This window comes from Aspergillus niger (genome assembly GCF_000002855.4).
Source record: "Aspergillus niger supercontig An15".
NCBI classification, from domain to species: Eukaryota; Fungi; Ascomycota; class Eurotiomycetes; order Eurotiales; family Aspergillaceae; genus Aspergillus; species Aspergillus niger.
The window spans coordinates 1,007,735-1,026,287 of record NT_166530.1 but is presented as its reverse complement, the minus strand read 5'-3'; the positions used below and the strand labels follow the sequence as shown (position 1 = coordinate 1,026,287).

At 49.3% G+C, this 18,553-nt stretch overlaps 9 protein-coding genes across 9 annotated transcripts; 5 read left to right on the top strand and 4 right to left on the bottom strand.

The window, feature by feature from the left end:
• Window positions 1-4: 4 nt before the first annotated feature.
• On the top strand, window positions 5-334 carry An15g04330 (uncharacterized protein; the record flags this gene model as incomplete). Its single annotated transcript, XM_059744649.1, has 1 exon — window positions 5-334. A coding segment is annotated over one exon (330 nt), but the record flags the coding sequence as incomplete, so codon positions are not given.
• Window positions 335-2,176: 1,842 nt separating this feature from the next.
• On the top strand, window positions 2,177-4,451 carry An15g04320 (uncharacterized protein; the record flags this gene model as incomplete). Its single annotated transcript, XM_001396930.3, has 2 exons — window positions 2,177-2,183; window positions 2,338-4,451. 2 exons carry the CDS (start codon window positions 2,177-2,179, stop codon window positions 4,449-4,451), a joined length of 2,121 nt encoding a protein of 706 aa, XP_001396967.3.
• Window positions 4,452-4,593: 142 nt separating this feature from the next.
• An15g04310 (uncharacterized protein) lies at window positions 4,594-5,755 on the bottom strand (the record flags this gene model as incomplete). Its single annotated transcript, XM_001396929.1, has 3 exons — window positions 4,594-5,060; window positions 5,114-5,560; window positions 5,623-5,755. The coding sequence occupies 3 exons, from the start codon at window positions 5,753-5,755 to the stop codon at window positions 4,594-4,596; spliced, it is 1,047 nt and encodes a 348-aa protein (XP_001396966.1).
• A 568-nt stretch (window positions 5,756-6,323) lies between these two features.
• On the top strand, window positions 6,324-7,571 carry An15g04300 (uncharacterized protein; the record flags this gene model as incomplete). Its single annotated transcript, XM_001396928.1, has 4 exons — window positions 6,324-6,782; window positions 6,836-7,024; window positions 7,085-7,368; window positions 7,427-7,571. The coding sequence occupies 4 exons, from the start codon at window positions 6,324-6,326 to the stop codon at window positions 7,569-7,571; spliced, it is 1,077 nt and encodes a 358-aa protein (XP_001396965.1).
• A 393-nt stretch (window positions 7,572-7,964) lies between these two features.
• Window positions 7,965-9,707, top strand: An15g04290 (uncharacterized protein; the record flags this gene model as incomplete). Its single annotated transcript, XM_059744648.1, has 3 exons — window positions 7,965-8,033; window positions 8,092-9,113; window positions 9,224-9,707. The coding sequence occupies 3 exons, from the start codon at window positions 7,965-7,967 to the stop codon at window positions 9,705-9,707; spliced, it is 1,575 nt and encodes a 524-aa protein (XP_059606512.1).
• A 139-nt stretch (window positions 9,708-9,846) lies between these two features.
• An15g04280 (uncharacterized protein) lies at window positions 9,847-10,877 on the bottom strand (the record flags this gene model as incomplete). The annotated part of the gene is made up of 3 exons (XM_001396926.1): window positions 9,847-9,909; window positions 10,012-10,370; window positions 10,433-10,877. The coding sequence occupies 3 exons, from the start codon at window positions 10,875-10,877 to the stop codon at window positions 9,847-9,849; spliced, it is 867 nt and encodes a 288-aa protein (XP_001396963.1).
• Window positions 10,878-12,370: 1,493 nt separating this feature from the next.
• Window positions 12,371-14,166, bottom strand: An15g04270 (uncharacterized protein; the record flags this gene model as incomplete). Its single annotated transcript, XM_059744647.1, has 5 exons — window positions 12,371-12,552; window positions 12,619-12,715; window positions 12,770-13,126; window positions 13,188-13,898; window positions 13,948-14,166. The coding sequence occupies 5 exons, from the start codon at window positions 14,164-14,166 to the stop codon at window positions 12,371-12,373; spliced, it is 1,566 nt and encodes a 521-aa protein (XP_059606511.1).
• Window positions 14,167-14,662: 496 nt separating this feature from the next.
• An15g04260 (uncharacterized protein) lies at window positions 14,663-15,817 on the top strand (the record flags this gene model as incomplete). The annotated part of the gene is made up of 1 exon (XM_001396924.1): window positions 14,663-15,817. One exon carries the CDS (start codon window positions 14,663-14,665, stop codon window positions 15,815-15,817), a length of 1,155 nt encoding a protein of 384 aa, XP_001396961.1.
• A 457-nt stretch (window positions 15,818-16,274) lies between these two features.
• Window positions 16,275-18,303, bottom strand: An15g04250 (hypothetical protein; the record flags this gene model as incomplete). The annotated part of the gene is made up of 3 exons (XM_059744646.1): window positions 16,275-16,599; window positions 16,804-16,994; window positions 17,056-18,303. The coding sequence occupies 3 exons, from the start codon at window positions 18,301-18,303 to the stop codon at window positions 16,275-16,277; spliced, it is 1,764 nt and encodes a 587-aa protein (XP_059606510.1).
• Between the last annotated feature and the right edge of the window lie 250 nt (window positions 18,304-18,553).

Below are 18,553 nucleotides of genomic sequence, written 5' to 3'. Positions count from 1 at the left end.
CCCCTCCAATGTCGCAGGAAAGACCAAGCAAACCGTTGTCTCCGCTATGACTTTGATCGCGTATTGCGCCGGGAATATGGCAGGTGCGCAAGTGTTCAGGACCAAAGATGCGCCCCGGTATGTGTCAGGAACGGTGGCCTGCTCGGTATGTTTCGCTCTCGAGGCAATTGTGATTCTTCTATGGAGAGGATGGTATATGTGGGAGAATCGACGCAGGGAGCGCATTGTACTGAGCATGGGGATCTCCAAAGAGGAGCAGGAACGACGGGGTAAGGAGCTGGGAGAGCAGGATGTTACGGATATGAAGAATATTTATTTTCGATATACCATGTGAGCGAGGTTCTTGGCTATAGCTGACCACAACGGGCTCTTATATGTAGCTTTAGTGATGTGCTACCATGAATTTATCTTTGAATTTGCAATTACGATAAAAGTACACTCGGTATCTAGGTATAAACACGCTCTCTGCAACTTTTTCATGCCCTTCAAAAAGCAATCGCCTGATAACGGAGGATGAAAACTCTATCTTGCCTGCTTCAGCAGAGACGACGCTCATTACCAGAATTTCTTTCCAGAGCAGTCGCTTTCCAATCTTGCCAGCCTATATCTGCATCTAGATCCAAGGCATTCCGACCTCGAAAAAGGCCCAAGGAACCTTCCCAATCTGCAAAGTCATACTCGCCACAAAATTGGAACCGATGAAGCAGTCTCACGTTTCTTACTATTTCTGCAAGTCCTTTTTTCATGAGTATATCTGCAAAGGTGGATTCTTCCTCCCCAACGATATTGACTCTATCGTAAATGTCAGCAACTGGGAGAAGCACCACTGGCGATTTAAAGGCTTCATTTTTCGGGCCAGTATCAGCCCATTCTAAATCGACAATTCCAGTGATATTTCATTCGTCATCGACAAGGATATGATCTCCTTTATCATTGGCATGCCGTAGATAGAATCGTCCGTCTTCAAATCTGTGGTGTTCAATTAATATTGGGATGCATTCAGGAAGAAATTGATGGACTAGAAATGCATTTATGTCGTATTCTGCATAGCTTTCCCCTTTCATAACAACCCCAGAATGAGCTCAATGCTAGCCTCTATAGTCTCTCGGATCATCGTATGGCCCGAGGGAAATCATCTGTGAGTTGACATATTATTCGGTCAAGGATTCCCGGGCAAAGGAAGCTGATCAGCTCCTGGTTCATCCATGGATACCATACGGTTGGATGCAAAACATTCCATCTCAATTTATACATCCGCTAGCTGGGTCATAACCTTCTTCGTATGCTCCGGAGAGGCCAGAGACCAGCGTAATGACCTTCCTGGGAGATTTTCCATGTGAATATACCCGATACCAACTTGTGTTTCGCCACGTAGTGCATAGTCGAATACCTTCGGAGCAGAAACCCTGGTTCTGCCAAGAAATCAAAGAATCACAACCTCGCTGCGCATATAGTCACGTAGGTCGGGTGATAGTGAAGTCGCGTTAGATCTTCGAATTCGAGCCAACCACCGAACTCCATCAGCAAACAAAATTTCTATGTGACAGTTCATCCCGCCCATAACTGATGAACGCATCGTCCTCTCATACACAAGAGGCTGGGGGGAAGAGCAGGCAATGCGTTTCATAAATAGCTTCTTCCCTCGAAAAGTGCAGACAACTTTAGAGTCTCTATATCTCTCTTCCCTCTGTCTCTTGAGCGGCCGAGTCGTATATACTTCCGTCATTGGCATCGACTAATAGGAAAGTCAGGCTTGAGAGCAGGATGTATATTCCTGCCCACCTGCCACTTAGGACATTCATGTTCGATATGTTTGGCACAGAGATGACGCTCGCAAATAACAGAGTTACCGTCTAAGTGTACAGCCAGCCTGGTGCAATCTCCAACATTACACTCCAGCATGGCTGTGTTTGCTATGTGAGGTTGGTTGGGGTTGAGGGGATGGGTGTGTCAACAAGTCGAAGACATCGCACATTCTTGGCATTCCAGCCAGTTCACCAACGAAGCTTTTGGCTGCGCTTTGAAGCGTGGCTGAGTAAGGCCACAACGTATGCAGCTGAAAGGCAGCAATACTCAGCCCCTAAGTCTTGACAGATCACAAGAACCTTGAGAAGTGATATAAATCGTGAATTCGCTTGTAGGCCAGCTCAGCGTCCCTGCGGCGATAACCTGACAAATGACACGTGAGATTTCTTGGTGACTAATCTTCAATCTAGCCTGCAAAGAACATCCAGTGACCACTTTTGACGCTAAATCAGCAATGCTCAGAAAACGTCATCCAACAAATTATTTGAGCCGCATTGAATAAAACGATGCTACATACCTTTCCAACTACAGGTTCAGTACCTAGGCGCCGCAAAGTGCGCCGGGCATGCCGTTTCTGTCGAGAGCACCGAGTGCGTTGTGACGCAGTCGCTCCCTGCCATCAATGCGTGGTCAACAAAATACCCTGTAGTCGTCTCAGGCGCTCCGCCAGTCCATCTGATCGGTCTGGTGCTGCTATGAATGCGTCCCCATCCTCACTTCCTGTGACCCCGAAAACCAGTGCCGTCAAGGGAAGGGAGAAATCCAGCGCAGGCATAATATCATGCCCCGACGACACAGACACAGCGCCGATCAACTATCGCTTGGATTCAACACTTGGCTTTATTGATCGCATAAACACCTTCTGCGCTGGTGTATCGCAACTGACGACTCAGCGGTCCTCGGCGGGGAACCCTCCTTACTCATCTCCTTTTACCCCCCATGACACAGATGGCACAGCTGTGGTTGAGTGTGATTTATCCTCTGATCAGGTCGATCGTGTTTTAGAGATTTTTTGGGCACGGCTACTCCCACAAGTTCCAATTGTTCGCCGAGAGGATCTAGAGCACCCTCTTTCCGACCAAGATACGCTGACCGGCTCCCAACCTCTGCGGGATGCTGTAACAGCCTACACTATGCAGTACATATTCTACTCAGGCCTCCATTCTCGATTACTTGGATTGCAATGGAAGCAGTTCAAAAGAAGCAATCGGTGCTCAAAGAAGATTGGCATGCCTTATTTCCAACGTTGTCTAACTGGCGCGATGCAATATTCAACGTTTGCGAAGCCCTCACTTCCAATCCTTCAGTGCTACTGTATCATGACCTTGTACTTACTAGATGCTGGACAACATCAGGCGGCTTATAACATGATCGGGCTCGCTGTTCGTATTGCTCGATCATTGGACCTTGACTGTAATCCGCCCCCTCAAGTCTCTCGAGAGCAGGCGGAGCTCTACTCTCGTATATGGTGGACCTTAGTCCATCTCGACTTTCGCTGCTCAAGGCACCTTGGGAAGCCTGTCAGTGTGCAGCTTCCTATATATAGATCTTCGCCACCATGTTGGATGTCGAATGATCCACCCCGTCCGGTACATTTCCCATATCATAATGAATCAATTCGTCTCACGTGTGCAGCACTGGCTGTTATTGAGTCAATGGCACATCACGAAAACACACATCACGAAAAGGCAGGAGAAAGCCATGACATTGAATTTCAGGCAAACGTTCTGACAAAGAATTTGCGTCATTTACGTGTGTGGAAAGATGAATTACGGCAAAACGCATGGTTCAAGCATCTTCAACTGGACGTTCAAGATGAACCAGTGTCACGAAAGTATTTCTGTGGTCTAGGAGATGATGGTGGCGATGAGTACAATGACTATATGAAAAAAGTGCCACTCCAGATCCAAACGGAGGCTTTGCTCGAGCTCCAATACCACGACGCAATGATCAGTCTGCATAGAGTTTTTATCCAGTTTCCTCGTCAGCCGGCGATGAACCGAGAAAATCCCCTTGCCGGTGCACATGCTGCAACTGCTCTGAAACACGCCTTGGCAACGATCCACACAGTCTACTCTTGTATGACCATGCACGACATATTCTATGGATCTTGCGAACTTTATCAATATCAGTGGAATGCCGTTCTGACGCTCATGGGCTTTATATTGGCATTCCCATTCTGTCCACGCTGTCCAGAGGCACGCGGCTACGTCGACCTAGCCTTGGAGACGTTCGAGTTTGCGGGTTCCCAAAATGACGCCGCTGTTCGTGCAGCATGTCTCACACGCCACCTATGTGAGAAGGTCGATAAGTTGACTATGATGCTGGATATTGATCTCCGGCGTGGTGTGTCCGAAAGCACAAAAGGTGTACCTCCGTCGACGAATGATGGTCTGACGCAACGGGTGGATCAACCATCTCATGCGATAAGCATGGACATGGATGTTCGAAATACGAACATCGATCAGTCCATCTTGTCACTTCCAGAGAACCAAACAAGTAATGATTTATTTTGGCCCTGGGCGGATCTCGTTGATCCCGATATCTGGCCCAGCTATTGCGATGGAGTCAACGAAGCCTTCATGGACTTTTCTCATGTACCTATGTTCGGAGATTCTGCAGACCCTACATCCGAGCACTTATAGTGAAACTAAAATTATGCTACGTACAGACCTTCCTCATGCTACAGTTCGTAAATTAAACAGGATGCCCTCTGAATCAATCAATGGGTACATTGGATAAATGACCGTTGTTTGCTGCCGGATACCCAAACGACATGTGCACCCACTAAACCTGGATAACAATCTTTCCAAAGTGCGAGCCACTTTCCAGATACCTGAAAGCATCCCTCGCCTGGCTGAAAGGGAAGACCTTGCAGATGACAGGATGAATCTCATGTCTCTCCCCAAATTTAATCAACTCCTCGAAGCGATCCGTCGGTCCGTTAACAGATTCCTTTAAGGTCAAGCTGCGACTCAGAGTGAGCAGATTAACGTTCTTCTGCTCTCCAGAAGCCTGAGTCTTGCCAGAGGTATATCCAATGCAGTTAATCAGGCCACCGTACGCAGCACACACAAAGCTCTGGCCCAGTGTTTGCGAACCACCCGTTTCGAGAATAATATCCGCGCCATGTCCGTTCGTGACTTCCATAACCTTATTAGCCCATTCAGGTGTGTTACGATAGTTGATACCAAAGTCTGCTCCGAGACCCTTTGCCTTGGCTAGTTTCTCATCGGACGACGAAGTAATTATGACTATCCCACAGGGTCAACTCTAGAGTCATATATAAATGCGCAGGTGAACATACCCTTCGCCCCAGACGCTTTCGCAATCTGCAACCCAGCAATACTAACACCTCCCGTTCCCTGAAGAAGGATATACTCCCCCCGGCCCCCATTCTGGCTTAACGGCCGAGTCCCATTAATCGCCATCCATGCCGTAACACCCGCGATCGGAAGTGTGCATGCTTCCTCGTCACTCATGTGCTCGGGTGCCTTGACCAGCGCATCCTCCGCGAACACGCGATGCGTTGCCAGCACACCTTGCTGGGGAAGGCCCAAACTGGTAGCGAGTGCTCTCTCAGTCAGTTTTCCCGTCTTATGATCCGGAACGAATAAGGAAACAACGCGATCTCCGACGTTCCATTTGGCGACATTTTGGCCGACACTTTGCACCACACCACACATATCAGAACAGGGGATTATGCTTGAACCTTGCTTGATCGCGCGGTGATGGTTGTATTCGCCGTTGATCACTGGGTTCAGGGGAATGAGTTATTGAGTGCATGGGATGCTTTGGGGAGGGGATGGTGCCTACCCTCCATATCGCGGTAGTTTAGTGATATAGCACGGATCTGGACGAGGACCTCTCCTGGTCCGGGTGATGGAATTGTTACATCTTCCTTCTTGAGGCCGTCAATGCCGTCGAAGTGGGAGATGTAATGTTGCATGGTATGGATGTGGGAATCTGCAAGGGGGTAAACACAATTGATGTAATCTCTGATGAGTCGAATCATGTACTTGCGCCTTCATATGCGATGAGAACTCTCTGCCAGGCCCTTATACTTCTGGCAATAACGTGGTGAGAGGAAATGTACGAGGGTCGTTGCGACCTGAGCGTTCCCGTGATTCCTATTGGCTGTCATGGGGCATGGAGACTGGATAATATGTCCACGACAGTCATCAACCCCGCCAGTATGGGATGATTGCTAATCACAGCGTTCGAAGGTCTGTGAAGACGATCAAAATGCATTTTTGATTTCAAATTGTCAATGAGGGCGTAAACCAACCGGAAGACTTGTGAGTGGAAGGGGAGAGACTAGCTTCGACCAATAGGAATCGCAGGAGAAATCCATAAGCGGTTAGCGCGTCAGCGACGACATGGTAATCCAATACTATCCAGACATACATAAACTACTTGCTGGAACCATTCTCTTCCTTCCCAGAAAAAGGACAAGGCAAGAGCACAATTAGAAAGATTGAACTCCCAGAGACCTCAATTGCACATCACAGAACCCAATGTCCCACAACATCCTGATCACCGGAGCCTCCGGCTACCTAGGAGGCACCCTCCTAGCACGCTGGAAGAACGCCAACCTCCCATCATATGGCAAACTATACGCCTTGGTCAGATCAGAAGAGCAAGGTAACCAGGTAGAGAAGCTATACGGCGCGGAACCTCTCATACTAAATGTTAGCGATCACGAGACTATCACTCAGACTATCATCGACAGAGAAATCACCATTGTCTACTACCTCATCGATGCTTACTCCGCAAAGCACCAGCCCGCATTCATCAAAGGCTTAGGAGAGGTCAAGAAGAGAACAGGCAAAGAAGTGCACTTCCTACATACGACTGGCTCTAAGCAGTTCAGTCGACATGCGGGAGTCTCTGTCGACCAGGCACTGTTAGATACGGATCCGAGACTGTACGATATTCAGAAGGCGGCGAAGTCGAGGCATAAGTTTGCAGCTGAAGTAAGTTAACTCGAATGCTGCTTTTGCCAATCGTGCTCACTAAGAATATATAGTCCGCCAACACCAACGCGACAATCATCGACACAGCCGAAGCCCACGGCGTGCGGAGCTACATCTTCGCCCCGTGTCTTGTATACGGCCCGGGGGAAGGGTTCGGCAACCAGACTTCGATCCAAGATGTTGATATTGTTCGTGCTGCGATAAAGATGCGCCGGGTTCATAAGGTTGATATGGATGATCCCGTATGTATCCTCCATACTAGTCACCAATCGAATGTATATATTCTAACAGTGAATATCCAGATATGGCCTGTATGCCACATTGCTGATACAGCAAACTTATATCTGCACATTCTCCGGAAGATACTATCAGCGGAAGAAATTGGCCACGGCAAGAATGGCTTCTTCCTTGCTTCTTCGGGCAGTGTTACTTGGAATAAAGTTTACGGTGCTATGGCTAAGGCGCTTGCGAAGCGTGGATTGGTTGAGGATGGAAACGTTGTGCAGGCTGATGAGGAAGTGCTGGCGAAGATGGGCGAGGCGCTTGGTGTTGCGCCAGATGAGGTTCAGGTGCTTCTTGGGGGGAGGTAAGTAATGGCCTTTGGGGTGGGGGGCGCTTGGAGGCACTGCTAATTGTGAGACTAGGTGTATGTTTACGGCTGAGCATGGAAGGAAGATTGGGTGGGAGCCAATGTATCCACCTCAACATATACTTGATGTGGCGGACGAGGAAGTTGAGTCTATCATGAAGGGGCTGAAGGGGAGTAATAAGCGGCCGGATATTAGGTAGAGGGCTTTTAGGAGTTGATATACTACTTCTAGTCCTCAACAGTGCAGGCAGCGGGCTGAGAGTATCATGTTTCTGGTACTAGAGACAGAGGCTGGGATTGAATAGGATATAGGAGATATGTGAAAGGAAAACGATCTGCAGTCATCTTTAAGCAAATACCAATCTTTGCCTAGAGTTTAAATGACGGTAGATAACGCTAAGTCTCCAGGTTTACCACCCCTGTACAGCACTAAGCGCAGCACTAATTTAGCAGGAACTAAACACTGAGCCTACCCGTTAAAACCCGCTGCGCCCTGTCGCATTCATTGTCCCCCTTTCCTTCCCATTTTTCTTTCTTCTCAATCTTCCCCTATTCGTTTCCAAGCTTATTCCTTCTCGTATCTTCGCCTCACCATGGAAAAAACGCCCCTCAATAGCAGCCATAATCCTCCCATGGCTAACAACTCACCGCTAGAAGCCTGCGTGCGTTTAACCCTGGAAACCCATGCAGACCCAAAAACTAACTCTACCATGTGTGCAGTGCCTTACTTTGGCCTCAATTTTAGGGTCAGACAAAATCTCGTTCCCGAAAACGACTGCATATGAAGCGTCCCAAAAGTCGTATTTTGCCCAGCAGAACAGCGATCTGCAGCCGTCCTGCGTGGTGTCCCCGGACTCAGCTGAAGATGTTTCCAATATAATTACCAGCCTGGTGACAACCGTGTCAGCTCTGCCCGGGCACGAGCAAGCCAGATGCCAATTTGCCATCCGGTCCGGCGGGCACAACTCCTTCGGGGGAGCGTCGAACATCCAGCACGGCATCACCATTGACCTGCGCGCTCTCAACACCATCAAGGTCCTGGCTCCGTCCACGGACAATGGTAATAAACAGACCGTCTTCGTCGGAGCAGGTGCTACGTGGGGAGATGTCTATGCCCACCTCGACCCGCTGTGTCTCTCGGTAGCGGGCGGCCGCGCCGCCCAGGTCGGGGTTGGCGGACTGACGCTCGGGGGCGGCATGTCGTATTTCTCACCCCGTTACGGGTGGACGTGCGATAGCATGGTCGGCGTGGAGATAGTTCTGGCCAATGGGACGATTGCGCATTGGGATGAGGAAACACATCATCCAGAGTGGCTGGCAGCGCTGCGCGGGGGTGGGAACAGTAACTTTGGGATTATAACAGGCTTTTATCTGCGGGTCTTCCCGCAGGGTCCTATCTATGGCGGGTCTATCTATTGCAGCACAGACACCATCGATGCCCAACTACGCGCGTTTGCGGAGCTGGCTGATCCCAAAGCAGTGAGCCACTATGATGAGAATGCCTCGTTGATCACCAGTTTTGGATTTGCGGGAGGCAAGGGGGCCGCTGTGGTGAACAGCATTGTGTATACCGGGAAGCTGGAGAAGGCCAAGAAGAATGGAGAAGATAGCCAGCAGCCACCATCCCCACCAGCTGTGTACAATGCCTTCTTTGATATCCCGCAGTTATTCAGCACAGTGCGTGTAGCCCCGGTATACGAGATATCCCTGGAGCAAGGGTCCTTTTCACAAAACGGGAAACGGTAAGGATTTGTCTATTACTGTCTCTACACCCTCTCCACTCCCTTCTCCGATCTATGTCATGCTGTTCTCCTACAAATCCTCCAGGGCTAATCCATGACAACGCAAACAGACAGCTAAGCGTAGTGACGACCCACGACGCGACCGTGCCCATGTTGAAAGCGACCTATGTCCGGTGGAATACCAGTCTGACAGCCGTGCAAGATGTGCCGGGCATCGTGTGGTCAATATCCCTGGAGCCACTACCCGCTGCAATCTACGCGCGGGCGCCTAAGGGGCACAATGTGATGGGACTGCCGTCTGACTCCGAGAAAGCACTCGTGGTTACTCTACTGAGCGCCACCTGGGATAATGCGGCTGATGACACACGCGTGGAGGAAACTGCTAAATCACTGTTTGCAGGTATTGAGGCGGATGCACATGAGTTGAATGCATATCATCCATTTGTCTATTTGAACTACGCGGCACAGTGGCAGGATCCGATCGCCAGTTATGGGCCGGAGAATGTCGCGCGTTTGCGGCAGATCAGCCGTGAAGTCGATCCCACGGGAGTGTTTCAGAGATTGGTGCCGGGAGGGTTTAAGATTCCGCAGTGACGTGCATTCGTATGTATTTGACCGATGGTTTAGGTAGTAGAATTCAATCTTGGCTATCTCATGGTTCTTGCTTTCCACTATTGATTACTTTACACAATCTCCCCCACACACTCTCTCTTCTGTGTTACAATACTATCATTCAGTTCTTGTTTGTGGTCTTCACCAACTCATCCAACCCCTGCCCATTACTCATCAAGCGATCCTAGTTAGGGCCCTAGTTAGCAACCAATCAAACGACCAACACGGTTGGGGACCCGGGACGACCCGGAAGAGGAGACAAAGAATCAATTAAACAGGAACTCACCAACAACCCCCCCGGACACCACCTCGCCATAAACTTAACAGCGGCACTATGCGGGCCTTTCCACACCAACCCCCCATTAGCACTACTGCTTCCCAGAACATCGCCGGCAATCAAGTTAGCGAACTCATCCGCCGAACAGCCTTGGGGACCAGCCTGTCCAGTCGCCCAATCCGAAATGGTTTGTCCAATAGCTGCATACCGGGAAGTCGGCAGCAAGACGACTTCCGGCTCATTTGCATGGAAGTCGGTGGTAATAGTACCCGCCATGATACAGAGCACGCTAACGCCCAGGGGCGAGAGTTCGAGACGAAGCGTCTCGGACAGCTGGGTGATTGCGGCTTTGGAGGAGGAATAGATCCCTGTTTGTACGTATAGTTGATTCGCTTATGCTGATCTCTTCGAAAGGGGAAAAAGAACGAACCAATCCGAGGTGTATTGACCACTGCCCCCACACTACTCATATTAACAATCCTCCCCTCGGCTGCAACCAGCAGGTCACTGCATGCCTGAACTAGCCGAAGCAAGCCCCACACATTAGCTTCATACACTGCTTTGGCGCGGTCCAAGTCCGCCTCTAGTAGAGGCATCGTATACCCCGTCCCGGCATTGTTGACCAGGATATCCAGCCCCCGACCATGTTCTCTCACTGCGCGCACAGCGTCAGCGATGGTGGCGGAGTCTGTCACATCCAGGGGGAGGACCTGCACGTTCTCCAGGGCACTCAGGGACTCAGAGATTTTGGTGGTATTGCGGGCTGTGGCGAAGATGAAATGGCCCTGGCGGGCGAGGGTGAGGGCTAAGGCTGCGCCGATGCCGTGGGCGGAACAGCCGGTAATGAGGATGGTTTTGGTTTTAGAGGTGGGCATATTGGATGGGATATGATTAAAGGGGGTTGGGGAATGGGGTTGGGGGCAGAAGGGACAGGATAAGTAGCTTAGGCGAAGGGGAAGTGACGATGTTTCGGTGTCTGGCGTGGTTGTTAGGAAGAGAGGGTTGTGTAGTCATGCAGAGGAAACGCTACTACTAAATCCACCCGATATAAACGGGGATTGGTTATAGATGACAAAATAAACAAAGAACAGAAAAAGAAATGGGAGACGGTCACTTCAATTCCCCTCATTCCTGTTCTCCAGCCTTGCGGGTAACTAACGAAGCATTAGTGTGTGTTAGGAAGTACGAAATGAGCTCTGGCACCAGTGACGGCAGCATCAGATCCCCGGGCCCGGCCGTGTTGTGGGCCAGTCAATCCGCAAGGTCCGACCAAAGCTTAGGCGAACCTTGTCGAGACTACATTTTAGGTGCAGACAGAGAAGGCAATGAACGTACTTGTCATATTTTAGGTCAGATGATCGTCGGCACTAATTTCTGTCACAAAAGGAGGCAGAAGAGGGGGCTATGAACTGACAAGGTTTAGCCATGCTCAGTTAAGCCCACAGAAAAGTAGGTCGGCAAGATAGAACTATCTGGGGATTTGCACTGATAGCTATTTTATAATTTTACACTCTGGAAAGAACAACAAGGATGCTGAATAAGGCGTACTTGTTGGCGATATAGGTGATATCTCAATTGTGAAAGTAGTCAAAACGCCGGATGAATTTCTGGGTTCGCTCGCCTGGGAGGGCTACGAGTGTGGCCATGTCGTGCGGAGCGAAGCTGGGTGGGTTAGTTGGTAGTTCTCTGGATTCCAGGGTGAGTTTGGAGTGTAGATTAGTTTTCATAAAACTAGAATTCGGGGTCTCTGATCTGTTGTTGTATGATAAACAGTACTATCTGCCTATATCAGCATTGAAGCATGTGTTATAGAAGTATACAGCTTAATTGGCTTGAGATTATAGTAAAATTATAGCACAACAGATTTGAGACCCCCATATCCTGTTCGAATACTTGGGCTGGAAGAAACCCTGTACTCCTGTGTTAGTAGTGGTGAGAAATGAGATTTAGTCTGCTGAAAAGAGGCTCTTCCAGTACTGCGATATTCCCTTGTACTTTTCAGCATTTCTGGTTTGTTCGTTGCCGGACAAATAAACCACTATCGACTAATACGTCACCAATTCCCACTCCGCAAAAAATCACCAGGCAATTATTAAAGCCTTAGGAGAGGTTAACAGAAAACAAAGCTAAGACGTGCGCTTCAAACTCTGTTTTTGAAAAGTCTGAGTAGGAGCGTCTCAAGTTGAAAAGTTTTGTATGAAGGTGCTGGAGGCTAGTGATAGGCGTCTCCATAGCATGTATCGACCTCAGCAGAATATAGAAAGCAGCTTAACAGTATGACGCAGCTGTATCAAAATGACTTCATGAAAGGCACCCTAATCAGAATCCGATAAAGAACGTGAAAACCGCTTATAGACAATAGAACAAACTAGACACGTTCAACATGATCCACAGATTGCTTATCCCCTTCATCATTCGTCTGCCCCTTAGCTACTTGTGGAATTCCCTGCCGCACTTTCTCTTCTTCGGTTGGATACGCATGTCGCCACATAGTCCACAATGGTCTCTGGAACAAGTCATCGATACTCTCGATAGACCTTCCTTTTAATTCTGGCAGACAAAAGTATATAAACACGACGCCAGAATAAGTTAGCATAGCATACAGGAGGAACACACCCCACCCCATGTTCGTGATCATGTCTGGTGTAGCTCGGGTGATACCATAGTCAACGATCCAGTTGACGAAGAAGCAGAAGCCCATACAGACTGATCTCTGCTAGGCCGTTAGCGAAGACATACACAATAGATCTAAGCAATGTGTACGTACGATTCTGGTCGGGAATATTTCGGCCGCCACAATGTAGCACGCCACACTGTGTCCGAAAGACCATCCAAAGGCATAAATATAAATCCAGACTATTCCGACAATGCCACCAGCTGGTGTTCCGCCGACGGTGCTGGTATTGGTCCCTGCGAAGCGGAGGTAGAGGGCGAGGTAGAGCATGGCGGTTGCCTGGAGGACGGCACCGACGAGAAGTGGCCGACGACGACCGACACGATCGACTAGGTAGGTGACGTAGAAGATCGTTACGACGAATTTGACGACCCCGTAGACGCCTGTAGTAAGGAGGCTATTTGACGTTCCGTTGACGCCGATGAGTTCGAAAATCTCAGGGGCATAGTACTATTGTGTGTTGCGTTAGCATACTCCGTGTCAAGGATGATGCTAGACTCTCCGCACTCACATTCAAAGAGTCAGTGCCAGTGAATTTGTGGAAGAGGAACAGCATAACCGCAAGAAAAAATCGTCGGGCATTGCTTTTGATGAAAATGATATCTTGAAGAACGACCCAGTAGCTGTGTCCCTGATGGCATTCTTGCTCGAATCTGACCTGGGCTACAATTTCCTGATATTCCGTCTGGATGTAAGGATGGTCAGCAGGGAGCTTCCTCAGTCGACATAGATTCTTCAGTCCCTGCTCTTCCTTTCCATGGTTGATCAGATAACGCGGCGTTTCTGGAACAAAAGGAATCATCAGGCACATCAAGACCCCAGGAATCAGTTGGATCCCCATTGCCGTTCTCCATTGAGTATTGTCATGCTCAACACCAGGGAATGACCACAAGGAAACTCCGTAGTTGATCCAGAAGGCGACCATTAAGCCCGCTAGAATCATCAGGTTGTACATGGCTGTTGCTGATCCTCTCACTGATTTTGGTGAGTTCTCCGCCAGAAATTGTGGCGACAGCATGGAACTGGCCCCAACACCCATCCCGCCGATGAAGCGACCGGCAATGAGTACTTTGTAGTCGGCGATCATTTGCATTACACCACCGATGACGAAAACAGATCCCCATAGGAAGACAGACCACTTGCGGCCTAGGAAGTCGGCGGTTGGGGCTGCACAGAGAGAGCCAGCTGAGCCACCGGCTGCGAGCATCGCTGCGATGGTTCCCTACACCTGTCAATAATTTTCGTTATGTTGGAGATGTATGCAAGTTTACCTTTCGACTATCAAGCTCTGCCGTGGACAACTTGTCTAGTCCGAATGCATGTTCAAATGAGGGCAATGTAAGGATGCCCCCGATATTTCCCGTGTCAAATCCATAGAACCAGCCTGCCCACGCAAGAGTGATCAGAAGATAGACTAGTCTTCCATTGAAGATTTGCCTGGGATCCGTTCTGGCCTCCTGGCTTGCCCAGATGCTGGTACCTCCAGCCATTGAGATGTAATTTGAGAATTAAAGCAACAATTAAATGGTAACACGTTTGGGCACTTGAACATGCAATAACAGTAATTTTGGCCCTTGGTCAGTGTGGCAGCCAAGATACGACTCTCCCCACATAGGATGAGATACATCCTGGTTGCGGCCGAAAATGCGCTCCATTATATGGCGGGGAAGTTACGCATGATCACGGCCCCTCTTGGACTGTTTTGGGGTGATCTGCAACACCCCATAGTGACAGCTGCACTGAATCCGGGGTAAATGCGGAGGTCAGTCCAAGCTGTTCGCTGCAGGCGATCGTCGGACTGTCCTCCGAGCGTTGAGAGCTTGTCGGCCCTGGCCCGAAGAGTGCGCGTCCTTTGTGGAGATTGGCCAATCAATATTCTTTGATTATGGCATAATGGTGGAGCACTTGGAATAAGAGCACGCAACTTGGCCAGAATCTGGGAGGAACTTACTCACAAACCGAAGGTCAAGCTGGATCTTATTCACAATGGCTTCCACATTCCCTTCGGACAGTTTAATCCGTTCCGTGGAGAAACCCTACTTCTACCGCGAGGCATACCTACCTGCGCCCACGGTACAGAGTCATGCATCCAATCTACTCCGAATGCCGAATGGCGACCTGTTTTGTGCCTGGTTTGGAGGCAGTCTAGAAGGAAAGCCCGACATCAGCATCTATCTCTCTCGGCTAAGGTGCGGGGAGAGCGAGTGGACGGAAGCGTCGAAGATGACCCACGACGACACCCGTAGCGAGCAGAATCCTGTTCTCTTTCACTCACCTACCGGAGAGCTATGGCTTCTTTACACCTCCCAACATTCTGGTGATCAGGATACGGCCATTGTCAAGTATCGGGTGTCAAACGATAGCGGCGCCACATGGGGCGATGAAAAGGTCTTGTTTCACGATACCGGTACCTTTATCCGGCAGCCAGTGGCCGTCCTCGAAGATGGAGCTTGGGTAGTTCCAGTCTTCAAGTGTCGTGTGCAGCCGGGGGAGCGATGGTTGGGAAATGATGATATTTCCTGCATCCGGGTATCAAGGGATCAGGGTCGCACCTGGACTGAATCGGAGATCCCTGAAAGCACGGGGTGCGTGCATATGGAGATCCAACGGCTGAAGGACGGATCGTATTTGGGCATGTTTCGCAGTCGCTGGGCTGACAACGTCTACCTGGCTACCTCGCCAGACGGTGTAGTCTGGAGTGCTCCGCAACCGACGTCGCTTCCAAATCCAAATGCAGGCATTTGCTTTGATGTGCTACCGTCCGGAAGGGTAGTATTGGTGTATAATCATTCATCTAAGCTTGATGCTTTGGGAAGGAGACAGGGCCTGTATGACGATATCGCTGACGGGGTAGACGAAAGAAAAAATCAGGCGTCAGCGAAGGATGGCAGGGAGTCGTTTTGGGGGTCACCACGGGCTCCCTTGTGTGTTGCATGGAGTGATGATAAGGGGAAGACATGGAAGCATCGAATACTGGAGGATGGGGATGGGTATTGCTTGACGAACAACAGCGAGAAAAAGCTCAACCGGGAGCTGTCGTATCCAAGCATGGTTTGTGCTGAGGGAATAATCCACGTTGCTTATACCTTTTGGCGACAACGGATCAAGTATGTCCAATTCAAGGAGGACTTCTTCGGATAGGTTTCGGCTAGATGGTTGCCACGCTCTTTAGAAGTATACCGACTGGACTTAGATACGCAGAATAGACGATGCGAACACAATGTTTCGAGTTTTTAATTGTGAATTCGCTTTTGTAATGGTGAGACTATTTCACGGATATTTAGTGGCAATATTTTTAGGAATCGTGTAGAGCAGCCATTTGGTACTCCTCGACCTGATTCAGTCCCTACTATGCGGCTGAATGAAGTGTGACTGGCAAAGTAGCAGCCGTGCTCTTCACAACTTGGAATCGTACTTATCTCACCGCAGATAGAAGTGTCATCTTCGTGGCTACAAAGTAGAACAATGAGATAGTAAACTTAGTCGATTTCTCTACTGGCCCCAATACTTTCGAATGTTTCACAAAGACTGAAGCAAATGTCGCGTCCGAAGACATGTCCTAATGCACTGCTTCGGATTGTTGAGGCTGTGAAGACTTTTACCAATCATCAAAAGTCCGACCTATTGGTTCCAGGTCAATAACAAAGCACTCCGCGGCCAGTGCCACAGTCTGAAACCAAGCAATGATATAACCCAGGCGTTCGTAACAGCTTATTGCTTGGTCCGCAAAACCGGTGTACCATTCTTCACGGGCCTCCGCACTCAACCAAGCAGTACTAGCAGAGAAGCGAATTGTGTTTGCAGATGAGCTGTGTAGCGGACTAGATACAATTTCGTGGAAGCCATGGCGGAGGGGCTCGGCGGCTGCAGTGGGTAATTGTCGCACATATATACCCTCTTGGACAGCAGGGGAGGACATGGTCCTGTATGGATGTGGTTTTAGCATAGTTAGCCAGAGGTTCTCAATGAAAGCGGAAGGCGTAGATATTGGTTAATGAAGGCGAGATGAAGAATGGCGAATAAATAAGACACGCTGGAAGGAGAAGTGGAAAGAAGAAAAGAAAAATACGGGGGAGAGTGATGAAACGCATGGTATCTGCGACAAATCCAGAATCGTTGATAGTTACCATTTAAATCTATGGTAGGCATGCCACAAGATATCCTTGTGGCATTCATCATTTGGGACGGAGATTGACAGAAGTTCTAGTTGACTGGGCTGATTCATGGAAAGCGAAGCGCAATAGCGGTCTAATTCTGGACCTCGTCTCTGGATCACACCACGTCCTTGGATAACTGCGGCGTCTACCAGCTGGTCGATCTGGTGTAAGGTATTTTTATCTGGCACAATCCTTCATTCTGAAAGCGCGTTAGACACACACATGGGCTGCCAGTAGAAGAACCTCTGTATTTACGAGCTTACCAATCAATATCGCAAACATGGAAGTCCTGGGCTCGGGGGTAATTTTGCTGGCTTCTCGGCCCCATCGGAGACGCGGTGATCCTAGTTTGTTATGAATAGCGCGACACAGGTTGCCGAGGGTGGCCGAAAAACCAGAATAACTCTCATCGACGTACAACCACAAGACATCAATCATCGGTACTACTGCAGATCGAGGAAGGACATCACCAACTGTTGGAAATCCGTGTTTGCTCATGGCGCCCATCGGGCACCAGAATGCTCTAGGGAGAGGACAGATACGACGACCGGAGGCAGCTTCATCGACGCTTCTTTTACCCCACAAGTCCCACCGAGCGATGTAATCAAACCCCTTGTCACGACTGTACTGGGGTGGCGAGATCTGGGTCGCGAATATGGTGCCCGAAAATCGTTCGACGGATACTAGCTGGTTGGTTGGCATTGTCAAGGGGTTGTATTCAAATAGACGATCTGTCAGTATAGTGGATATTCCTGCACTGTGAGAGGTTAAAATCAGAATTTTCTTATTCAGAGCGGGAGTCTGAATCCATGAGGCACGCCCACATGGGACCTTCCAGAGTAAAAGACCGAAAAAGGTTCGATATTCAGATGGTATATCATCTTCTAGCCAGCCCTGCACACCGCAGAGCAGTTTCGGAAATGTTATTCCTAAAACTCCAGATTTGAGAACCTCAATTAATCCTTGCCATTCCTCGTTGACCCACTGGCATCTCTCCGCTGGATCATACTTATTTGAGGCGCGGAGGACAGAGAGTTCTATCAGCTCTAGAATATGTCCTGGCCCCGCGGCGAAATCAGCAGGAAGGTTGAGCTGAACACAGCAATTCAGGAGGGGCTTTTGCTGTAGAAGAGGCAGCATGAGGCCAAATCCAAATGAAAATTGGAATTCTTTCCATGCATCGCCACTCTGCCATTGAATTAGAACGACAACTCCATTGGGGTCATCAGATATAGAAGCCCAGTAAACCCGCTGAAATCCGGGTATGGTAGAAATGAGAGCCAATGACTGTTGCCATAGTGAATGCCCTATCTTTGTCTCATTCACAATATTAACATCCGGTCGGAATGTCAATCTTATGAAGCTGAGAACAGGAGTTGGGGGAAGGTGATCATGTAGGCGCGTCTCGGTCCATGAGACTCCGGATAGACGAGGAGACTGCATTTGCGTGTTGGAGACATAATACTCCATTTTCTGATAGCGGATAAGGTAACCGTGCCGCTGAAAATGGCCGAATCACAACTTATTAGGATTAAGTGAAAAGAAGAGTTACGTTGTGACGATGCGTGACGGTAGGCCCCCGCTTAATATACACAGGATTCGGCCATTCTCCACTAGCAGAATATCCACGGCAGTGAATAACATCCATCACTGCTTATGAAAACGATCGTATCTGTTAGCCGTCTACAGAGTATATGGGTCGCAACTTCTTGTCGCACTA